Source organism: Ornithorhynchus anatinus, chromosome X1, assembly GCF_004115215.2.
Source record: "Ornithorhynchus anatinus isolate Pmale09 chromosome X1, mOrnAna1.pri.v4, whole genome shotgun sequence".
NCBI lineage: Eukaryota > Metazoa > Chordata > Mammalia > Monotremata > Ornithorhynchidae > Ornithorhynchus > Ornithorhynchus anatinus.
The window spans coordinates 81950442-81970866 of NC_041749.1; the positions used below are offsets into that span (position 1 = coordinate 81950442).

General features: G+C 43.8%; 1 protein-coding gene across 1 annotated transcript in view; it reads left to right on the forward strand.

The window, feature by feature from the left end:
• The window catches only part of PLA2G15 (phospholipase A2 group XV), a 40686-nt gene that overhangs the window by 9634 nt on the left and 10627 nt on the right, over positions 1-20425 (forward strand). Inside the window, exons 2-3 of the mRNA XM_029051101.2 lie at positions 12046-12202; positions 17592-17710. Of these exons, the coding sequence (XP_028906934.1) occupies positions 12046-12202; positions 17592-17710 (276 nt within the window). The remainder of the gene's footprint in view (positions 1-12045; positions 12203-17591; positions 17711-20425) is intronic.

A 20425-nucleotide genomic window follows, 5' to 3' on the forward strand; every position in this document is an offset into this window, starting at 1 on the left:
AAGAGGGAAATTGAGAAATGGTTTAATGCATTATTAACAAACCTAGGGAAACTGCCATTAGCAGCAGGAACGAGGGTAGGAGGCATGTGTTGAAAAATTGTGAGCTTGTATATTCAGCCTCTGAGTAACTGGAGTAATAGAAGAGAAGCAGCGTGGCTTAGTGGATAGGGTATAGGCCTGGGAAACAGGACTTGGGTTCTAATTCTGCTCCTCCACTTGTCTGCTGTGTGATCTTGGGCAACTCACCTAACTTCTCTGTGCTTGCTACCTCATCTGTAAAATGGGGATTAAGACTGTGAGCCCCTTGTGGGACGTGGACTGTGCCCAACCCGATTAGCTTGCATCTACTTCAGTGCTTAGTACAGTGCCTGGCACATAATCACTTAAATACCATAAAGAAATTGAATATTGAAAACCATGACAACTGTGTGACTGTTGCATAACTTTTCCATTTCGTGCCCAGAACAGGATGGGATCTTTCAAGAAAGGTTTTTTTGTTTTTGTCTTTTCCCAGTGCATTCCTGTATAGCATCTGGGCTTTTTTTGTTTGTTGTAGGAGATGCTACTAGGAGGTAGTTGGAATTTTGGAGCCTATAATAAGCTACCTGATTGTATCCCTCCCTTCTAACAGGAGGAATTCACATACTGTTTTTAACAAATTTGTAGCACAGGGAGTGCTAATGTCTGAGAGCATTCTCTTTTGGGTTGGGTTTTTTTGTTGTTGTTGAGCTCCTAATATTAGCAGAAATGTGATTCTTAAGTATTGTGACTTTCTGAATTGCCTTCATTAATATATAAAAGCCAAATTTCTCTAATCCAAGCTAGTGCCTGTATCATGTCTGCCTGCTGTGTGACTCTGGACAAGTCACTTAACTTTTCTGGGCCTTAGTTCCCTCAACTATAAAATGGGGAGAAAGACAATATTAAAAATAAAGGTGGTATGGTCTGATTACTCTAGCAAAAGTGCTGTGCTATATTCAGAAGGTTTTTATATTTGGGTGAGACTTCTGACTCTCTAACACAGCTGTCAAATGACTTTTTCCAAGAGATGGCATGTAGGTAGTGGTAGAAGCATTAAGTGCTTACTATGTGCTATTTGAACTAAGCGATGGGAGAGAATGTACAAATGGGAATTAGATATATTGCCCATCCCTCAAGAGGTGACGTGAACCTTTGGCTATGGGCTTTCTTTTGCCCTTTAGACTGAAAAACAGAATCCCTCGCTGTTGTCATGAGATCTTGTCTTTAATTGCAACAGCTTCAGTGAGATGAAAAAAGTCATAGTTTTGCTTCCAGTACTTGCTCACCAGAGGATATTAGCTTAGTCTTAGACTCCTGTGATTTGGATATAGGAGCTTATTACTATTAACATACCAGGTACCTAAAGACATCACCCAAGCTAACCCTTATTCATTCATTCAATTGTATTTATTGAGCACTTATTGTGTGCAAAGCACTGTACTAAGCGCTTCACCCTTAATATGTTTTGGGTGGCAGATAGAGTACAGGCAAGCCACATTTTCAAAGAACTCACCCCAATTGTATCATGAAAAGTCTCCCTTCCCTCTCCCAGTTGACTTGCAAAGAGTTAGTGTTCATTTCAGAACAGCCCAGACATGACAACCAGGTCCTACAGGTATGTAACAATTATATTGTGAATCTCTTTCCTCTTCCTGGTTTCTAGAGGCTCTTTTTAAAAAGGGGAGAAAAATATTGGGGAGGGTGGGCAGAGTTCCAAGGTCAGGAAAGGTTCTTGAGGGGGTGGAACAGGAAGTTTAATTGCCTGTAGTAACTGGATGTAACTTCCAGGGTAGGACTTAAGGATCTCGGGGTGTCAGCAATTGGTGCCAGATGTATCCTTCGGGTGTATGTAATATGGGCTGACTTGCTCAGAGTATTGAGAAACTCAAATGCAGCGTGGCCTTTCTTTGAATAACTTGTAAACGGTTGATGGGAGCCAAACTTAGTTCTCTAGACCTCCAGCTCATTCCCTGTGCTTAGAGAAGGCTTCCAACTGTCAATCAATCAGTGATATTTATTGAGCAGTTACTGTGTGCGGAGCATTGTATTAAGCATTGGGAACTGTAAAGGCAATGTGTAGGACTTTCTCTCCCCCTCTCCTTCCCACACCTTCCCTCCTTACTTTCCATCAAATGATATGAGGGGAGGGATTCCAGGTGTCAGAGTCTGGTGGGAAGAGTTGTAAGGACTAACCCATTTCCTGTAAAATGAGACAGTGTCATTTTCCTGGGCAAATCTAAGTGTTGAGAATTTTTAGGTCTCTTGCAGCGAACCCATTGTGAGGTGCCATAGGTGAACAGTAGGTGATTGAGTGGAAGTGTCTTCCTCCATCCTCCCTACAGAGTGGGGCAGGGGCAGGACTCCCACAAAGCACTCTGTCCCCACCTCCCCCTGCCCTAGGAAGCTCTAGCCTTTCTGGGAAGTGAGACTCTCGAGAGCTGCTGCTATTGGGGTTTGTAAGGGGAAAAGGGGATTTGGTAACTTTCCTGGGTAACATTCCTGCCATCCCACATGGCAGTAGCTCTCTGGCATCTCACACACTCGCAGGGTTGGGTGAGGTGGGGAGGGCCCTGGGGAAATTGCACTGACTAGCTGAGGAGCAGCATCGCCTAGGTGAAAGAGAGCATGAGTCTGGGCGTCAGAGGACCTGGGTTCTAATTCCGGCTCTGCCATTTGCCTGCTGGGTGACCTTGGGCAAGTCACTTCACTTCTCTGAGCCTGTTGCCCTCATCCACAAAATGGGGATTCATCCCTGTTCTTCCTCCTCCTTAGACTCTGAGCCCCATGTGGGAGAGGGGCTGTGTCTGACACAATTAACTTGCATCTACCCCAGCTCTTAGAACAGTGTTTGGCACATAGTAAGCGCTTAACACATATCAGTGACATCGATTGATTAACCAATACCACAATAAATATTATTACCCAGGGATGGCCCTGACTAGTGAAGCACCTTACCTAGATTAGGCTTTAAAATGCTATTACTACTTTTGTCCTTTTAAGAGTTTCCCATAGAAAGAGAAGCAGATGCTCTACCTAGAATTGCAAAAGGAGACTAAATTCATGTATTAGGGGTACGTCTCAACCCTCCTCTCTACCCACCTTCTTTCTGGGTGTTTTGGAAATCAGTGATTAACCAGGTCTTCAGATACAAAGTGAATTATCCAGTTAATTCTGTCTCATTGGCTGTGCCCCCCCCCCCCCCCATTAAAAAATTAAAAATTTATTTTGGGTCTGGAATTGGACTTTTTTTTTACATGGATCAAATATTAATTTCTATCTTTTCATTTGACTTTGTGCTGTGTAGCCCAGTCACTGTGACCTAGTTCATAGATTCACTGTTCTGGAAACAATTCTTCAAAGAATGATTCGGTGTCACAGTTACGAGTATACAGCCTCAGGCTTTATCAGTCACCAAGTAGTCCAACAGCAGTAGCAAACCATAATTATGAACATCCAAATGAAACGTGTAGGAATTTCTACTTGGATTTTGGAATTCAGTATCTCTCTCAAAAGCTGATTTCTCCTCTTCTCTCCCCACCCCCCACCCAACACAATGTTTCACTATTTTCTCTTGAATCCCACACCTAAAAACTTGAGAGTTGACTACTGTGACCTAATGGGATTTGTGGATTACCCAGATAACTCAAGTTCTTCTCCATCTGCTCTGTAAGGCAAGTAATTTGATGAAACAGTGATTTGATGATAGCTATATTTCTCCTGATACTTCCAGATGGTAGCCTGTCCAGAAACCTCATTTTTAAGAATGCAGAGTTATTTTTGAGCAAATAAGCATGCCCATTTGTCGGTTTTTGTGTGCTTTTATGTCCTGGTTCATTTTGGACATATAAGCCTCAGTGGTATTTACTGAGCACTTATAGTGGTTTGTAACAGATGAAGCACTCAAAAACCATTGATTTAGCCTCTAGCTGGTAGAAATGGCTACATCTGAAAATGGGACTTACTCTTTTAAAAGACACAGCATTTGTCTTGACGGTGAAAAATTTCAGGCCTGGAACATTTATTAGAAAATGATGCAATAGCACAGTCTGTACTGGTGCTGAAAATAACTACAATCTTATCATGCTGGTGGGTAAGAAATGACCTAAAATTCACACAAGCCCTGCTTAGCTACTTTTTTTTTTTTATGGATGTCATGGAAAAAAATCTGTATCTAGACTGCTTCAGGGTGTGTGTGTGTGAGTGAGAGAGAGATGGACATTTTGGAAGAAGGGGATTGAAACTACCTACCTCAAACTACTCACAGAATAGCACGTAGTAACCCTTCCACTTTTACTCACCGACATCTTTGTGTAGCTATTTTGTGTAGGTAGTTTCCATCCCTTTCTTCCAAAATGTCCAAGAATGACACAGACTTCCCAGAAAGGAACACCTTTTCTTTTTTTTTTCTTTTTTTTTTAAAAGATCAGCATCTTTCTTACTCTCTTTGCATACAAATCCTCCAGACCATGTACCTAGAGCTAGATCCAAAGATCACATTATCAAAGGACTGGGAATAGCCAGCTTTTTATATAGATCTGAAAACTCAGTGGTGCTTTGGTGTATTGCCCTTCTTGGTTTCATGCAAGGGAAAGACAAGTCGAGTGGGATCAGTGAGCTCAGATCAGACTGAAGACCTACAGAACAGTTGTAGTGCTCAACTTTTTCTCTAGCTGTAAGACCCAAGCCTGTCGCACATACCAAATTAGGCTTCTCAAACACTGTCATTGGTGCCACATGAGCCAGATATGGTAGGTCAAGGAAACTACTGGAGATCCCTGGAAGGACATGGGATGATACTACTAATAATAATTATGGTATTTAAGTGCTATGTGCCAGGCACTGTACTAAGAACTGGAATAATAATGGTACTTAAGTGCTTACTATGCAACAAGCAATATACTAAGTTCTGGGGTAGATGCAAGTTAATCAGTTTGGACAGAGTCCCTGTCCCACATGGGGCTCACACTCTTAATCCCTATTTTATGGATGTGGTAACTGAGACCCAGCGAAGTGACTTGCCCAGGGTCACACAGGTGGCAAAGTCAGGATTAGAACCCAGATCCTTCTCTGTGATGCCACAGTAAGTTGTCACTTAATGTGAATGAAATGGTGCTCTCCATAAAAATACCATGCTGTGGTTTTTCTCTAGCTGACTTGAAAGAAAGCACTAGGTAGGGTTGGTACTGAAAGCTTGTTTTTTTTTTTTTTTTAACGCTGGAATCTTGTCTATCTCTCCGCCGACGCCCTCGACCACATCTTGCCTCTGGCTTGGAACTCCTTCCGCCTTCATATCATAGAGAAGAAGCGTGACTCAGTGGAAAGAGCATGGGCTTGGGAGTCAGAGGTTGTGGGTTCTAATCCCAGCTACGTCACTGTCAGCTGTGTGACTTTGGGCAAGTCACTTAACTTCTCTGTGCCTCAGCGGCCTCATCTGTAAAATGGGAATTAAGACTGTGAGCCCCACGTAGGACAATCTGATTACCTTGTATCTCCCCCAGCTCTTAGAATAGTGCTTGGTACATAGTAAGCACTTAACAAATACCATTATTTATTTATTATCTGACAGTCCACCACTCTCCCCACCTCCAAATCCCTTCTAAAATCATATATCCTCCAAGAAGCCTTCCTTGACTAAGCCCTCAATTCCCCCAGTCCCTCTTGGTTCTGCATGGGCTGTGCCCTTGGATCTGTACCCTTTAAGGACTTGATAGTCACCCCCACCTTTAGCCCTACAACACTTATGTACATGGTTTGTAATTTATTTTAATGTCTGTCTCCCCCTGGAATACAACTCTGATAAACAGCAATCTCCCAAGCGTTTATAAAAAGTGCTCTTCACACAAACACTCAAATTGAAAGGTGCATAAAAAAGGGGTTTCTTTTTACATAGAGGACCAAAAGTGACTACAGCATAGATATTAGGATACAGTCCTGTCACTTATTTTTAAATTTTTTTATGGCATTTAAGTGCTTATGTGCCAGGCTCTGTACTAAGCACTGGGGTAGATATAAGCAAATCAGGTTGGACACAGTCCCTGACCCACATAGGGCTCACATTCCTAATTCTTATTTTACGCATGAGGTAACTAAGGCACAGAGAAGTGAAGTGACTTGCCCAAGGTTACACAGGACATAGGTGGTGGAGCTGGGATAAGAACCCAGGTCCTCTGATTCCCAAGCCCATGCTCTTTCCACTAGACCACACTACTTCTTGATCGTGACTGTTCGTTCCTGAAGGAACTTCATCATGTGTCCTAAGGTTTCCAGATGTCAGTCCTCCAGCACCTAGAACCAGGTCCTCCACTATTTTCTGAATATGATGGTAAAGATAACCCTCTTTCGGACACTTGAACCAAAAACTGTTCTCCAGAGCTGATAAAGGTACATAACAGGTGATCATGGCTGTAGTTGTGCCCAGATACGCCCAGAACTCAACTTGAAAAAGCTTGAAGGAGCTATTTCCATGATGGGCATGAAGGCTTGCTAACCATAAAGAGTTCAGACTTTACTCTGGATGTGATTCTTGGAAAGCTGAAGATTCAGCCCTTCCCCTTTTTTGATGCCTAGGAGTGAGGATTCTTCTCAGGTAATAATACAAATGATGACATTTGTTAAATACTTACTATGTGCGAAGCACTGTTCTAAGTGCTGGAAGCTAACTTGGGCCTGAGCTGGAGGAGAGTGCAGTAAGACTCCTTTTACTTCCACTCCCTATTTGCTTAGCTCCACCACACCAAGTTTATAGCCATCTCCCCTTCACCCCCACACATCTACCAGCTGCTGGCTTGCACCGAGTAGTAATTACCTTTGAAGCCTAGGGAAGGCTCTCCCCCGCCCCCCGCCACTTCCTCCCCCTGCCCCCATTTCCTCTTTTAATGCTGTCTTAGGGATTTGCCCCAATCCTTTCCCTTTGTGACTTCAGAGGACCTTTGTTCCACCTGAGAGTGTTGGAACCTCTCTTAAAAAAATAAAAAAAAACCCAAAAAAACAAACCCTGGCTACAAATTCTGAGAAGGAAGGGCCAGAAGGTGGAGACTATTTCTCTTCCTGCTCCTGGCAGAACTCTTTCCTTGAGCCATGATTCCTTCCATTCTACCTTTTCAGCCTCTGTGGGGATTTGGGTAGCCTTTGCCTAGCCTGCCTGGCGAGGCAATTTAACAGTTGGGCCCCTCTTCCATCCAGGACCTTGTCTCTACCCACTGACCTTCTTTTACCATATCTTCCCACTGGACTGGTTTTTTTTTTTTTTTGTAAGTGGTTAAGTGCTTACTATGCACCAGGCACTCTACTAAGCACTGGGGTAGATAGAAACTAATTAGGTTGGACACTGTCCATGTCCCACGTGGGGCTCACAGTCTTAATCCCCATTTTACAGATGTGGTAACAGAGGCCCAGGGAAGTGACTTGTCCAGGGTCCTCTAGATTGTAAGCTCACTGTGGGCAGGGAATATGTCTGTACTGTCCCAAGTGCTTAGTACAGTGTTTGCATACAGTAAGCACTCAGTAAATATGATTGAAAGAATGAAGGTTTTATAGCAGACAAGTGGCAGAGCCAGGATTAGAACCCAGCTCCTTCTGAATACCAGGCCTGAGCTGGGACAGGACCGAAGGTCTAGAGGAGAAACCTCATCCCTCCTACTCCCAGAAATTTGCCCATCACCAAAGCATATACAGTCAGTCTCCTGCCTCTTGCTTCTCAGGGAAGCCCTTAAGCTTTTAATAATCTGGCAGTTTGCATTCCATCATCCACCAGGGCATATGAGCTATTCAACTCTGCCTCAATACTTTTTTACCTCAGTACTACAACTGAAGGTTATGTATTAACTTCCTTAGTCGGGCCTGACAAGTCAAAGTTTGATCAGCAGTCAGTCCTCTTGACATCTCCCCCCCCCCCCCCCCCCCCCCCACTTCTGAGTATACTGTGGCTAGAGGACTGCGGAGCCTGTCATAGTTGAATTTGATGGCTAGAACAGCTAGTGTGGCCTAGTGGAATGAGCTCAGCTCTACCCCCTGCCTGCTGTGTGACCTTGGGCAAGTCACTCAACTGCTCTGTACCTGCTTTCTCCTCTGTAAAATGGGGATTAGGACTGTGAGCCTCATATGGGACAGGGACAGTGTCCAACCTGATTATTTTGTACCTACCCCAGTGCTTAGTACAGCATTTTACACATAGTAAGTACTTAACAAGTACCACAATGATTACTATTAGCTATTTGATGCGCTTATCATGCAGCCCAACACAAAGTGCTAGGTGCCATCAAAGATTGCCTGTTTTTTCCATGGAGGAATCCATTCAGGTGAGCGCTTAGTACAGTGCTGTGCACATAGTAAACGCTCAATGATGGTATTTAAGTGCTTACTATGTGCAAAGCACTGTTCTAAGTGCTGTGGTAGGTACAAGGTAATCAGGCTGTCCCTCGTGGGTTCACAGTCTTAATCCCTATTTTACAGATGAGGTAACTGAGGCCCAGAGAAATGAAGTGACTTGCCCAAAGTCACACAGTTGACAAGCGGCGGAGCTGGGATTAGAACCCACGACCTCTGACTCCCAAGCCCGGGCTCTTTCCACTGAGCCTGCTGCTTCTCCAAATACGATTCCATGAATGAATACAAGTTCCAACATTTAGGTCAGAGATGTTCCAACTTCTGTATCCAGAGCTTTGACAGTTATCACTGACTTTGCTATGCCTGGCTGAAATCTAAGATTTTTTCCCTCCCTCTCTGGGTTAGGCTTGTTTGTCATAGTGATGGGAGATGTCTTTTTGGAGGAGGCATCAATGAGATCCTTACTTGGGGGAGGGGAGCAAAATGAGGAAAGCATCTGTATGAGGGATCCAGATCAGTCAATTGCATTTAATGAGCGCTTACCATGTGCAGAGCACTGTACTAAGTGCTTGGGGAGAGTACAGTATAACAGATGGGTTCCCTGCCCATAGTGAGTTTACAGTTTAGAGAGGGTCCAGGTTACCAATGTCCATTGGTGAAGCAGGGGCCAACAACACAACCTGGACCACCACAGCCCGGTCATGCAAGTAAACCCTAAAGCCTGCCCTCAGAAGCATGTCATGTTGAGTGTCCTGGTAGGCTCCCAGTTGCCCATTGAATTTTCATGAAGTGCCTGGCAGCTTTAGTGGTTTGGCTCAGAAAACAAGGTTTTTCATTTTACCCTGCATTTGGATGACTGACCAAGAGTCATATTACTTGTCAGGGAAAAACCTAGAGTACACCATGACTCTGCTCTGATACTTGGGCTTGAAGCTGAACCTCTTGAAGTCCAGATTAATTGCCAGAGGACCTGGGTTCTAATCCCAGCTCCACCACTTGCTTGCTGTGTGACCTCGGAAAAGTCACTTCATTTCTCTGGGCTTCATTTTCTCCATCTGTAAAATGGGGATTCAGTACTTGTTCTCCCTCCTGCTTAGTCCCTGTCCCACATGGGGCTCACAGTCTGCCCGATCTGATTATCTACCCCTGTGCTTAGTACAGAGCTTGACACAGAGAAAGCACATAACAAATACCATAATTTTCATCATCATGAGATTGAGGTGGGATAATGAGGTAAAGGTCCATCTCTGGCCCTGGTAAGAGTGGCTCCAGATGATCTTGTGCATTTAAAATTAAAAAAAAGATTATTGTATGCTTGTCAATCTGCTGCTTGTTCTTCAATACCTTGTTTGCAATCTAAGCCATTTCTGTCTCTTAATCAGTACTGTTCTTTACGTTTTACTATCCCTCCCATCAATCAGCGGTATTTGTCAAGGACTTACTGTGTGCAGATCACTGTACCGAGCATTTGAAGTACAGTATAACAGAGTTGGTAGAAGCGTTCCCTGCCCCCTCCACCCCCAACCCCAAGTCTCCTTCGTGTCCCTCCACTGGCTTGGCCAGGAAGTGAAGATGAGGGAGGGCTACAGAGAAGCAGTGATTCCCTGCCCTTAACCTTCCGACTAATGAGGACTTGTGTGACACCCCCCTCCACACACACACACACCCTTCTCCATTCAACTCTTCTCCATTTCTCCTTTTTATAATATACAACCAGCTCTCCAAATACTTTGTACAGATTGGTTAGGGGCACAGCAGGATCTGTTGCTGAAAGGACACGCAGAGGTATTTCCATTCATGTTCACGCGTCACACCTGACTTCCCAGTGGGTTTCGTACAGCAGATGTGAATATCTCACTCAACAGCATACAGGACATGGGGCATGGCCAAACAGACTCACCAAGGTGGATTGGAAGCAAATGACTCAGATGAAAAGTCTACTCACGGCAAAACCTGTACTGCACTGACAGCACCCCGTGCTCCCCCCGGCTTCTGACAGGAGCGAGCCTTAAAGAAACCTGCACCATGATGTGCCAGTCAAGTTAAGGAGCATGTGGTAGGCCACCCAAGTAGCAGAGACGTGGGGCTGTGCAGACCACCTCATAACCAAGAACTTCTACATGTTATTAAAGGCATTGTATGGCCTTGTCCTTGCCATCCTGGCTCCTTGGAAGGGTGAAGGTGGCTCCAGCCTCATCAGACTAGGGGGGACTCCTGAAGAGAAAGCAGCACACCATTTCAATATTCTCTTCAGCATTCCTTCTATTGAAGATAAAATCCTCAGAACCTTCCGTCATGTGAAGAAATGACATTTGTCCCACTTCATTGAGGAAATCACCACAGCAGGGCCATGAAAGGAAGGCAGGGTACCTGATCCCGATGGCATGCCAACTGAGCTCTAGGAGGATGGAGGGCACACCATACTTAAATATGTATACAAGCCCCTCCTCTCTTGGTAGATTTGGTCTCTGAAAATTGCTTAATAAACCTGACTGCCCTGAAAAGTTTACTCAGATTCTGAGACTACCTTTCAAGACAACTGGCTACCTGCGGTGGAGCCAGAGCTGTCTGGATCCCTTCCCCATTGCCATCAGAAACCAAACGTGCAAATTGGGGACTGGAGACCCCAGCTCTGCTAATGTTCCATCCCCACTTTTAACAAGAAAATACAGCGGACTCACCTGGGCTTCCTTCCCATGGTGATCTCTAGTTTCTACATCCATCAAGCAATTTTCCTTTCTTTTTATTCCTAATCCAGAGTCCCTTCACACCCTAGGCATCAGAAGGCTGGTCCTGTACCATCTAGATTATTTGAGCCTTCAGGCTAAGCAAAGCTTGGTTTTCTTTAGTCTGCTGTCTCCAATGAGCTCTAGAAAAATGGCTGAGTACATCGTGTTCCATTTGAAAGGGTGGGATTGACCCTTTGAGGGACTGTCTCGGCCCATTCTGAAGTAGGAGGAGCAGCCGCTGCAGCGGTCCTGGGCGACGTCCCCATGGAGGTGTCTAGAACAGCCTTGTAGTCTACTCCACCTTCTTCCAGCGGCCAGTACTATTTGGATGTAGCTTCTAGCTGAGGCCTGCCTCGGTACCTCTGTTCTTCAGCGCTTTTTTCAGTAGCCTTGATCCCACCTCTGGTTTGGGGACCAGCTGCAAAATCTTCTACCCTTAACTCCCTTTGGAGAAACAAGGTTACTTGTCATAACCGGAGTTCTTCAAAGGTGAGTGGCGCTCGCACTTCACGCTATACTCTCTTCAGCTGTGTCAGGAGACTCGAGGCGGAAGGACCCAATCTCCCCAAGACCATGGGAGGGGCCAAGCATGACCACTTTATCTGGTAAAGCTGGATCCGCTCCAAGAAGTTAGCCCCTTCAAACACCTCAGTGATGAGTCTGAAGGGAACCTGGGGTAGCTACCAGAGTTAACTGCCTTATGGGTCTACACCCCTACTGATAACTTGGATTTCAGTGGGTGACCCTTGTTTTCAGTCAGTAACGTTCCAGGTTGTCTCCAGCTCTCTTGATGGGTCGTCGACAGATTTGGATATGATCAAGATGAAGTTCAGCGTAGGGAAAGCTTAGCTGCTTTGAGGGTACAAATTCCTTTGGGGAAGGCATCTCTAAATCAGGAACTGCTCTTCAGTGAAGAGGATGTGCAGGGTTTCTTGTCTCACTGTGTGCTCTGTCTCTGGAATCCTTGCAGTGCCCGGGGACTTGGGGAACCAGCTGGAAGCCAAGTTGGACAAACCCACAGTGGTACACTACCTGTGCTCCAAGAAGACAGACAGTTACTTCACCCTTTGGTTGAATCTGGAGTTACTTCTCCCTATCATTATTGATTGCTGGATTGATAATATCAGGTAAGGGCCCCTGACCTCTTGAGAAGAAACTGCTATTGAGTGCTTTGGCATTGTAGCTTCCATTTGGGAGACCTGGGATTTCAGGAATTTCCCCAGAATACTCTTTTAACTGTGATTCCAGAGATCTTCAGTTCTCACTCTTGCATGTGAGACTAGACAAGATGGTTCCAGACTCTAGTTGACCCTTTGTTCTGTATTGGGGTTTTTTTTTTATGCCTTTACAAATTAGCCTTGCCTTGAGCCCATTGTAATAAAACATTTACTTGTAATACTTGGAGTAATGCAAGAAGTCTTTAGTGAACTTTATCTTCACTGTTCTCAACACCTTCTTGGGAGGTGGGATTATTTGCGCATGATGCAAGCAGTCTTTGTATAAAGCTACTCTGACTAGACAAAGCCACCAGGTCCAGCCAGTGGTTGGGAGGGTGTGGAAAGTGAAGGTTTTTTGTTCTGGTTTTTTTGATTCATTGACATATTCTTTCAATTCTGGGATAATCACATGCTACACTGATACAGCTCCATCACAGTGGCACTAGAAATTTGGTATCTTGACTGAATCTCTAGTGATTGAGCACCCCCAGACTTGAACCTTGGAGAGGTTTGTGCATGTGACTGTACTTACACCCTCTTTACTCTATACCTGCAAGTGATTGCCAACTAGAAAATGGAAAAGATGGTGGATGATATTCTATTTATCTTAGTTTTTATTGTGGGGGCCTTAAAGAGCTATTAAATGCTGTAAAAAGTCAATTTGGGGCTTTTCAATGTGTGGTTGTAATGATTTTTTTAGTTCCCACCTGGAACTTTATGGATCGTTCCATCAATAGGGTTCCACCCCCTCTTAGTTGAATATAGTATGTAGAGCATTCCAGACAAATTGAAAAGCAGCAGTCCCCAGCACCCAAATCTTCATATTTCCCTCTCTTTCCCCAAAGACCTCTATTGACCTCTAAAGGCCCTTTTGACCAAGAAACATTTATTGCCTTTAGCCTCTCTAATCCAGTTACTCATGCATCATTTTAAGCCTAGCCTTTCAGGACTCAGTAGCATACAGTAGTTCCCTGAATCCACTCTAGTCAAAATTAAAACTGTCATAGGTTTCATGGGATGGGTTTCATAGTCTTCCACCCACAAACCCCTCAATCCTTGCTTTACTTTTTCTGCCCTCTCCTCCTACCCTAAGCTCTCCAGCCAGCCAAACCTCCTTACCATCCCCTGTGATTGTGTCATTACACATAAGACCATAAGCAAAGCCATTCCATCAGTGGCTACAGGATGCCAACAAAATACTGTGATGGTTTCCCTCCTTGACATCCATCCTAATGTTTGAAGGTGTTATGCAAGTCATCTTTAACTTATTCATTCTCAAATTTATCTAAACCCCTCTTGAACTTGCTGACGATTTTCTGCCTGGACAACTTTCTCTGGTAAAGAATTCCATTTTTTTTTACCACCCGCTGGGTGAATTGTGTTTCTTGTTTGTTTTGAAGCTACCAGTTTCAATGGGTATACCGTTGTCATGGGGCTTTGGGATTGGGTGACAACAATTCCATGTTTCACGCCGTCCCCTTCCTCCCCCTCCGAGTTCCCATACACTTCACTCATGCCCCATCAGTCTGTTGAAAATACCCTACTTTCTTCTGCCTATCCCATAAATGTTTCCATTTCCCCAACTATCTAGTTGCCCTTCTTTATCCTCTCTAGCTCTATTCTGTTCCTTCTAATATGTGGCCACCAGAACTGCACCCAGTAGTCCAGGAATAGCCATACTCTAGTTTTATGTAATGGCAAAACTATTCCTCCTGTTTTTGTATCCCCATCCTGATAACCAACTGCTGGTTATCAGGATTATCACCTTCCAGTTTAGAGTGTCCTTCTGTTTCCCTTCCCTCCTTCACAACTACTTAAAACCTCACCATCTCCATGAATCAGTCCTTCGCAGTTTCAATCCAACCTATCAACTTTCCTGAAACCCTTCAACATTTGTGTATATCCCTGCAGGTATGTACTTGTGACCTATAAATTTGTGTGTCCATCACACATGTCTTTAGCTATTGTTACAGTAGATAGCTCTGTGTGCTTTTGCAAGGACAAAGGACTGTTATGAGGTCTGTTGGAACTGTGGACTGCTGGCTTAATAATTATTCTTCTCAGGTCAGTTGAAATGTGATTATAGGGAGTCCTCAGACTTTTGACACAATTGGTTCCTCAAAGCCATGTCTTAAGTCGGAACCAGTCTTCTCCTAGAACAATACTATACCCGAGGGATTGGTTCCTAAATAATGGTGGTATTTAAACACTTACTATGGGCCAAGCACTGTACTAATCGCTGGGGTAGATACAAGGTATTCAGGTCGGACACAGCCCCTGACCCAACCAGCGTTTTTTTTGGTTGTTGTTGACTGCTATTTAATGCCATTTGTTAAGTGCTTACTATTTTCTAGGCACTGTTCTAAGTGCTGGGGTAGACACAAGCCTTTCAGATTGAACACAGTCCCTGTCCCACATGGGGCTCACAGTCTTAACCCCAATTTTACAGATGAGGTAACTGAGGCACAGAGAAGTTAAGTGGCTTGCCCTAGGTCACACAGCAAACAAGTGGCAGAGCTGAGATTAGAACCCAGGTCCTTCTGACCCAGACTCGTACTGTTTCCACTAGCCCACACTGTTTCTAAGTAAACCAAAATTACTCAGATCTAGAGACTGAATAATATAGCTTCTATTGCCAGAAGTTACTCAACTTTCTTTTTAATTGGAAGGTGGCGTGGCTCAGTGGAAAGAGCACAGGCTTGGGAGTCGGCATGCGTTCAAATCCCATCTCTGCCATTTGTCAGCTGTGTGACTGTGGGCAAGTCGCTTCACTTCTCTGTGCCTCAGTTACCTCATCTGTAAAATGGGAATGAAGACTGTGAGCCTCACGTGGGACAACCTGATGACCCTGTATCTACCCCAGTGCTTAGAACAGTGCTCTGCACATAGTAAGCGCTTAACAAATACCAATATTATTATTATTATTCGTTTCTGGTGATTGGGTAACCCCGCCTCACCACTGAGGGTAGTTTTTGTAAGGCTGAAAGTGTAAATTTTAGGAATTTATCTTAAAACTTTTTAAGATGTTTTTAAGCCAAAGACTTTCTGTGCCACAAATTTGCCTTGGATTTGGAGGCTTCAGGTTTGTTGTTGTTTTGGTGTTTTTTTTTGGGGGGGGGGGGGTCTACTGCTTAAAGCTCCCTAAGCTCTCCTCGTTTCAGAAAAGTGGTCCAATACGGCGGGTATTATTTAGATAGTGGCTTATTGTTCCCAGAAATGTCCTTGATGATTTGAAGCCATGCTAGCAGGGTTGCTATCTGTGAAAATGAGCTCAAATTGGCCATGGTTGTACTAAAGCTCTAAAATGAGGATGTCAGTAAATACAGGCCGCCATCTCATCTGGAGTCTCATGATTGCCACCTCATTACAAGTGGTAGGTGCCTGAATGGAGCCAGATTTGTGAATGGTGCCCTCCTCTAAATGGTTAACTCAATTCTCCCCTCTCCTCCCTCCCCCCACCTCAATACATGCATTTGTCATTCTCTGTGATACTTGTCCAGGCACCTGCGAGGGACTTCTCCAACTGGCCTCTGCAAATACATATCCTCCATAACAACCCCACACTCTTCAGAACCAAAACCCTGTTCGTTCACAGGCAGGTGACCGTGTGCTTAGGACATTTGAGAGACAGCACACACAATAGAATTCAGCCTGGGCTCTGAGCACAGCATTTAGGGAGAAATATATATATTCCCTCTCCTTCTTTCTTCCTCTTTGGGTCTCACACTAATTTCTCAGTTCAAAGCGTCTCACTTCTTCTGAAGAGCTTTTCCTGCATGCTCCCTCACATGTCCACTTGAGTTTTGATCTCTCCTTGTTGGGGAGAGGGGAGGGTACTGTTTGCATGTATTTTTCTTCTTCCTTTCCCCTCCTCTCCTCCTACATTTTTTTTGGTGTGTGTGTGTTTTCTTGCACACATGCTGTCAGCCTTATCCAGCCTCTTTGCTCAGCCCCTGCCTCCCCTACTACGAAGTTTTCAAGAACTCCTTTTCCCGCAGCCATGTCCTCTGGCTTGGACATTCTCCTGTGGCCTTTCCAGCAGGGTTTGTTGGCTGCTGAGAATTTTTTTTTCCCTTTTCACTGTATGAATAAGAATGGCTGCCAGTTTTTTTTGTTTTTTGAATTAATACATCAAAAACGGCAGAGAGCAAGCGTTAGGGGGTGGCAGCTGTTCACACGGGAGCAGCTGGCTGAATACAGTCTATAAAAAGTCATTCTCAGCAGTTGGCAACCCTGCATACTGGCCTCTTGGGTAGAACTGAACTGTAGTATCTACTTGTAACTTCAGATTTCTTATTTATAACCAGGTCTCTGTCTCCTTGAATTATTTAAGGGGCTTTGCTTTTTCTACCAGATTTAAATATCCTTCCTGATTTGTGGGAGGCTTATGACCCTCAGAAGGCTAGGTCCAAGGGAAAAAGAAAGGGTGCACACTTAATTCTGCTTTTTGGTCTGCATTCACTTTTACTTGAGAAGCCCACAGAGGCCTCTCCCAAACTAATGACTAAACTAATGTCACTCTGTATCTGTGTCTAGCATCGTTTTGACAATTTCATCAGCACCATAAATCCTTTCTAAGCACCTTCGATGCCTACAGAGCTGCATTTTATTCTCTTATTAGGGAAAAGTCACACTTGTACGTACAAGGCATTTTATTATTTCTGTTTTGCTCTAAGCACTTTTAATCCATTCCAATAACTTTGCTATTGTTGAAGAGGATGCAACTTGTGGTGAGACCAGGAAGCCAAACTGACTGGGATTGCACAAATCACTGTTCTCTTCTCATTTTGGCATGCCAGTTACAGTAATTGTAATGCCACCCCATGAGGACTTAATAACCAAAAAGGAGAAATTGAAATAGCATATCTGCCTTCTGAGTGCTTTGTAGTATGGTATAATGGAGAGAGTATGGGCCTGGGAGCCCCTAGACATGAGTTCTTATTCCACCTCTTTCACTGGCCTGCTGTGTGACCTTAGGTAATTCAATCAACCACTCTGGGCCTCAGTTTCCTCATCTCTAAAATGGGGAACCTAATATCTGCCTCAACCTACTTATCTCACTTTCTCTCATAGGGATGTTATGAAAACAGTCAAAGTGCTTTGGAAAAATAAAAGCCCTATACATAGTCAAGGTATTTATTATTCATCTGTTCATCCCATATTGGATCGAACTACTTAAAGCAGTATTATCTTCAAATACCAAGGACAAGGCTTTCTAGTGGTACTGTAGGTTTGTTCGAGTGATCAAAATACTGTGGTTTTTTTGTTTGTTTTGTTTTTTTGTTCCCCTCCCCACCAGGCTGATCTACAACAAAACCACCAGGGCTACCCAGTTTCCAGATGGTGTAGATGTTAAAGTTCCAGGCTTCGGACAAACATTTTCTTTGGAATTTCTTGACCCCAGTAAAAGAAGTGTTGGTATGTCGCATTTTTAACAGTATGTTTACTTCTTTGAGTTTCTTGGCATGATAGGACTCTAAAATCTGGGCAAAAATAACACAGCATACTGTTCTCACTGAACTCTTCACCCTCCCCATAAGGTGAGTGGGAAGATAGAGATGAGAGTGTGCAAAAGACTGAAAAGAATAATTCTTAATGGCAGTAAAACTTTTACAAAGAACTCTGAGAGCGCATGCATTCTAGGTAGCACCCTTCATGACAAAGCATATTCTTTGGTGAGCATTTGTAGTAATTGAAAATGCATTCTACAGAATTCCTTCCTTCCTGGAATATGGGAACCTCAGGTAGGAAGCTCAGAATGCTCAACTCGCTTGGCTGGAGGAGAGCCATTTAAAAATTCAGGCCACCCCCATGTCTACTAGCTAGTACTTAGTGCAGCATTGGTTTTGGAGTTTTAAAACTTGTCATGAAGTACTGTAGAGCTGAAAGGGGCACCTCTTAAGCCCAGCAAGTGAAAGAGGCCGTTATCTTAAGGAAGCAGTCGGTTGATGCTTTCTAATGTCATGTGACCTTGCATCCTCCCGATCTTTAAGGTCTCTTGGCGATTTTGCCGATGATTCCTGATGAGACTAAATTGAGCCTCTTTCCTGCATAAGGGTCAGCAGTCGTTTGGGTGCCATTCAAATGGTCTCATTGATCTGCACTTAGGAGCCGATTACTCGATCACTCAAAAGCTTTTCCGAGAAATGGTGAATTGAGAGAGTACTTGTGGCAAGTGCAGCTCGAGAGACATTTCAGCATGGAAATACGATTCAGGGCCATTTCCCAAAGATGAAACCTTGAGTGCCAAGCACAAGGCTAGTGGGGCTGGATAGGGAGATGGAACCTTTTCTACTATAAGCTCTTGTGCCCAAATTAGATACAAATATGAATCGCATAAAGAGATAATACCCTCCCTGTGTATCTTTGCTGCAACTTCTTTAAAGAATAGCATTGGCTAACTCTCTATGTTCTCTTGTTCTGTTCCTGTTCTTTTGTTCTGTTCTTGTTCTTTTCTTGACAGCTAGGAATTGGCATCGAGATGGTCTAGTTTTTAACAAACTGGGCCCCAACAATAGCTTGGATGTGCTCCCCTAAGCCAATAATAATCACCAAATAATAATAATTTCCCATTTGGGCCAAAAAATCTGGGGCCTTCACTTCCAGGACTTAACTGGAATGGTAATGATTGGTTTTCCCACCTCTTTGGCCCTGTGCTGGCATTAATGTTGTGATACCAGATTGAGGTGACTGGCAGCCTTTTTGTGATGGGTCCTTTCTGTCATGGGCAACAGTTTGGATCAGGAACAAATCTCACCAAACTGGGACTAGATTCTTCAGAATTTGTACAGAAGTTTAAGGGGAGGCATATGAAATCTTGCTCTCTTTGTTTTTTTGTCGTCGTCCCCCAGCTCCCCCAAGTCATTGTTTCATCTTTAGAAGAGTAGCATGGCCTCGTGGAAAGAGCACAGGCCTGGGAGTCAAAGGACGTGGGTTCTAATCTTGGTTCCACCACTGACCTGCTTGGTGTCCTTGGGCAAGTCACTTCACTTGTGTGCCTCAGTTACCTCAACTGCAAAATGGCAATTCAATTCCTCATCTCCCTCCCCCTTAGACTGTGAGCCCCAAAAGGGGTAGGGACTGTGTTGGACCTAATTTAACTTGATTCTGTCCCAGTTTTTGACACATTAGTAAGCGCTTAAATGTTGTTATTAATGTCCTCTTTCAATCATTTATTGAGCGCTTACTGTGTGCTAAGTACTGTACTAAGTGCTTGGAAAGTACAATTTAGTAGTAGAGAGACAGTCCCTGCCCACACTGGATTTACAGCCCCGAAGTGGGGAGACAGACATCAAAACAAGTAAGCAGGCATCAATTAAATAGAATTATAGATATATACATATAGATATACACATCAGCTTTCCCTATGTGACTATCACCAGCCCCACCCCCATCTTCTTAGATTGTGAGCCCCTTGCAGGCCAGGTGCCATATCTTATCTATCTTATGCATATACTGCTTTGTTCAAAGTAACTGCTTTAATAAATACTATTACTACTATTAAATGAGCTATGGCAAAAATAACACTTTGGTAGAATTCCTATTTTACACTGCTTCTCATTTCCCATGTCCATTGTATGGGTATTGTTAATTAAATGAGACTTGTAGTTGTTTGCTGTTTTTGGAAGTGAACCCCTATATTCTCACCTCACCTTAATGATACCCTAAGAGACTATTTGACTAGATCACTAAATAAACTTATTGGCATTTAATGACAGCCAAAACCATTTCAGTGTTGGCTGTGAAACAACTCCTAATCGGTGCCAGCCAGACAAGTCTGGTGTGGTTTTTCTTTGATCGTCAACTGAGAATCACATGGAACTAAATCTCAACTATTAAAAAAAAACAGGCCATAGCTGAGCCCAGCTTCAAAATTATCAGGATAATTTGTTCAGGGTTCTAAGGCTTGTCTCCTTACCCCTTCATTACCGGAGAGATTTTGCAGGGTAGTTGATGAAAATCCATTCCCCAGAGCAGATTTATTTTTCACATTTCACTTCAGATGCTTTTGCATTTTAATACGTAATCTGTGGCCTGTCAAGGTTTGTTTTGTATTTAAAATCTCACATCCTTGAATTATGAAAGAAGAATGCTTGCCTAGGTAAAATGAATGCGTGAATGAAGAGCACCGAC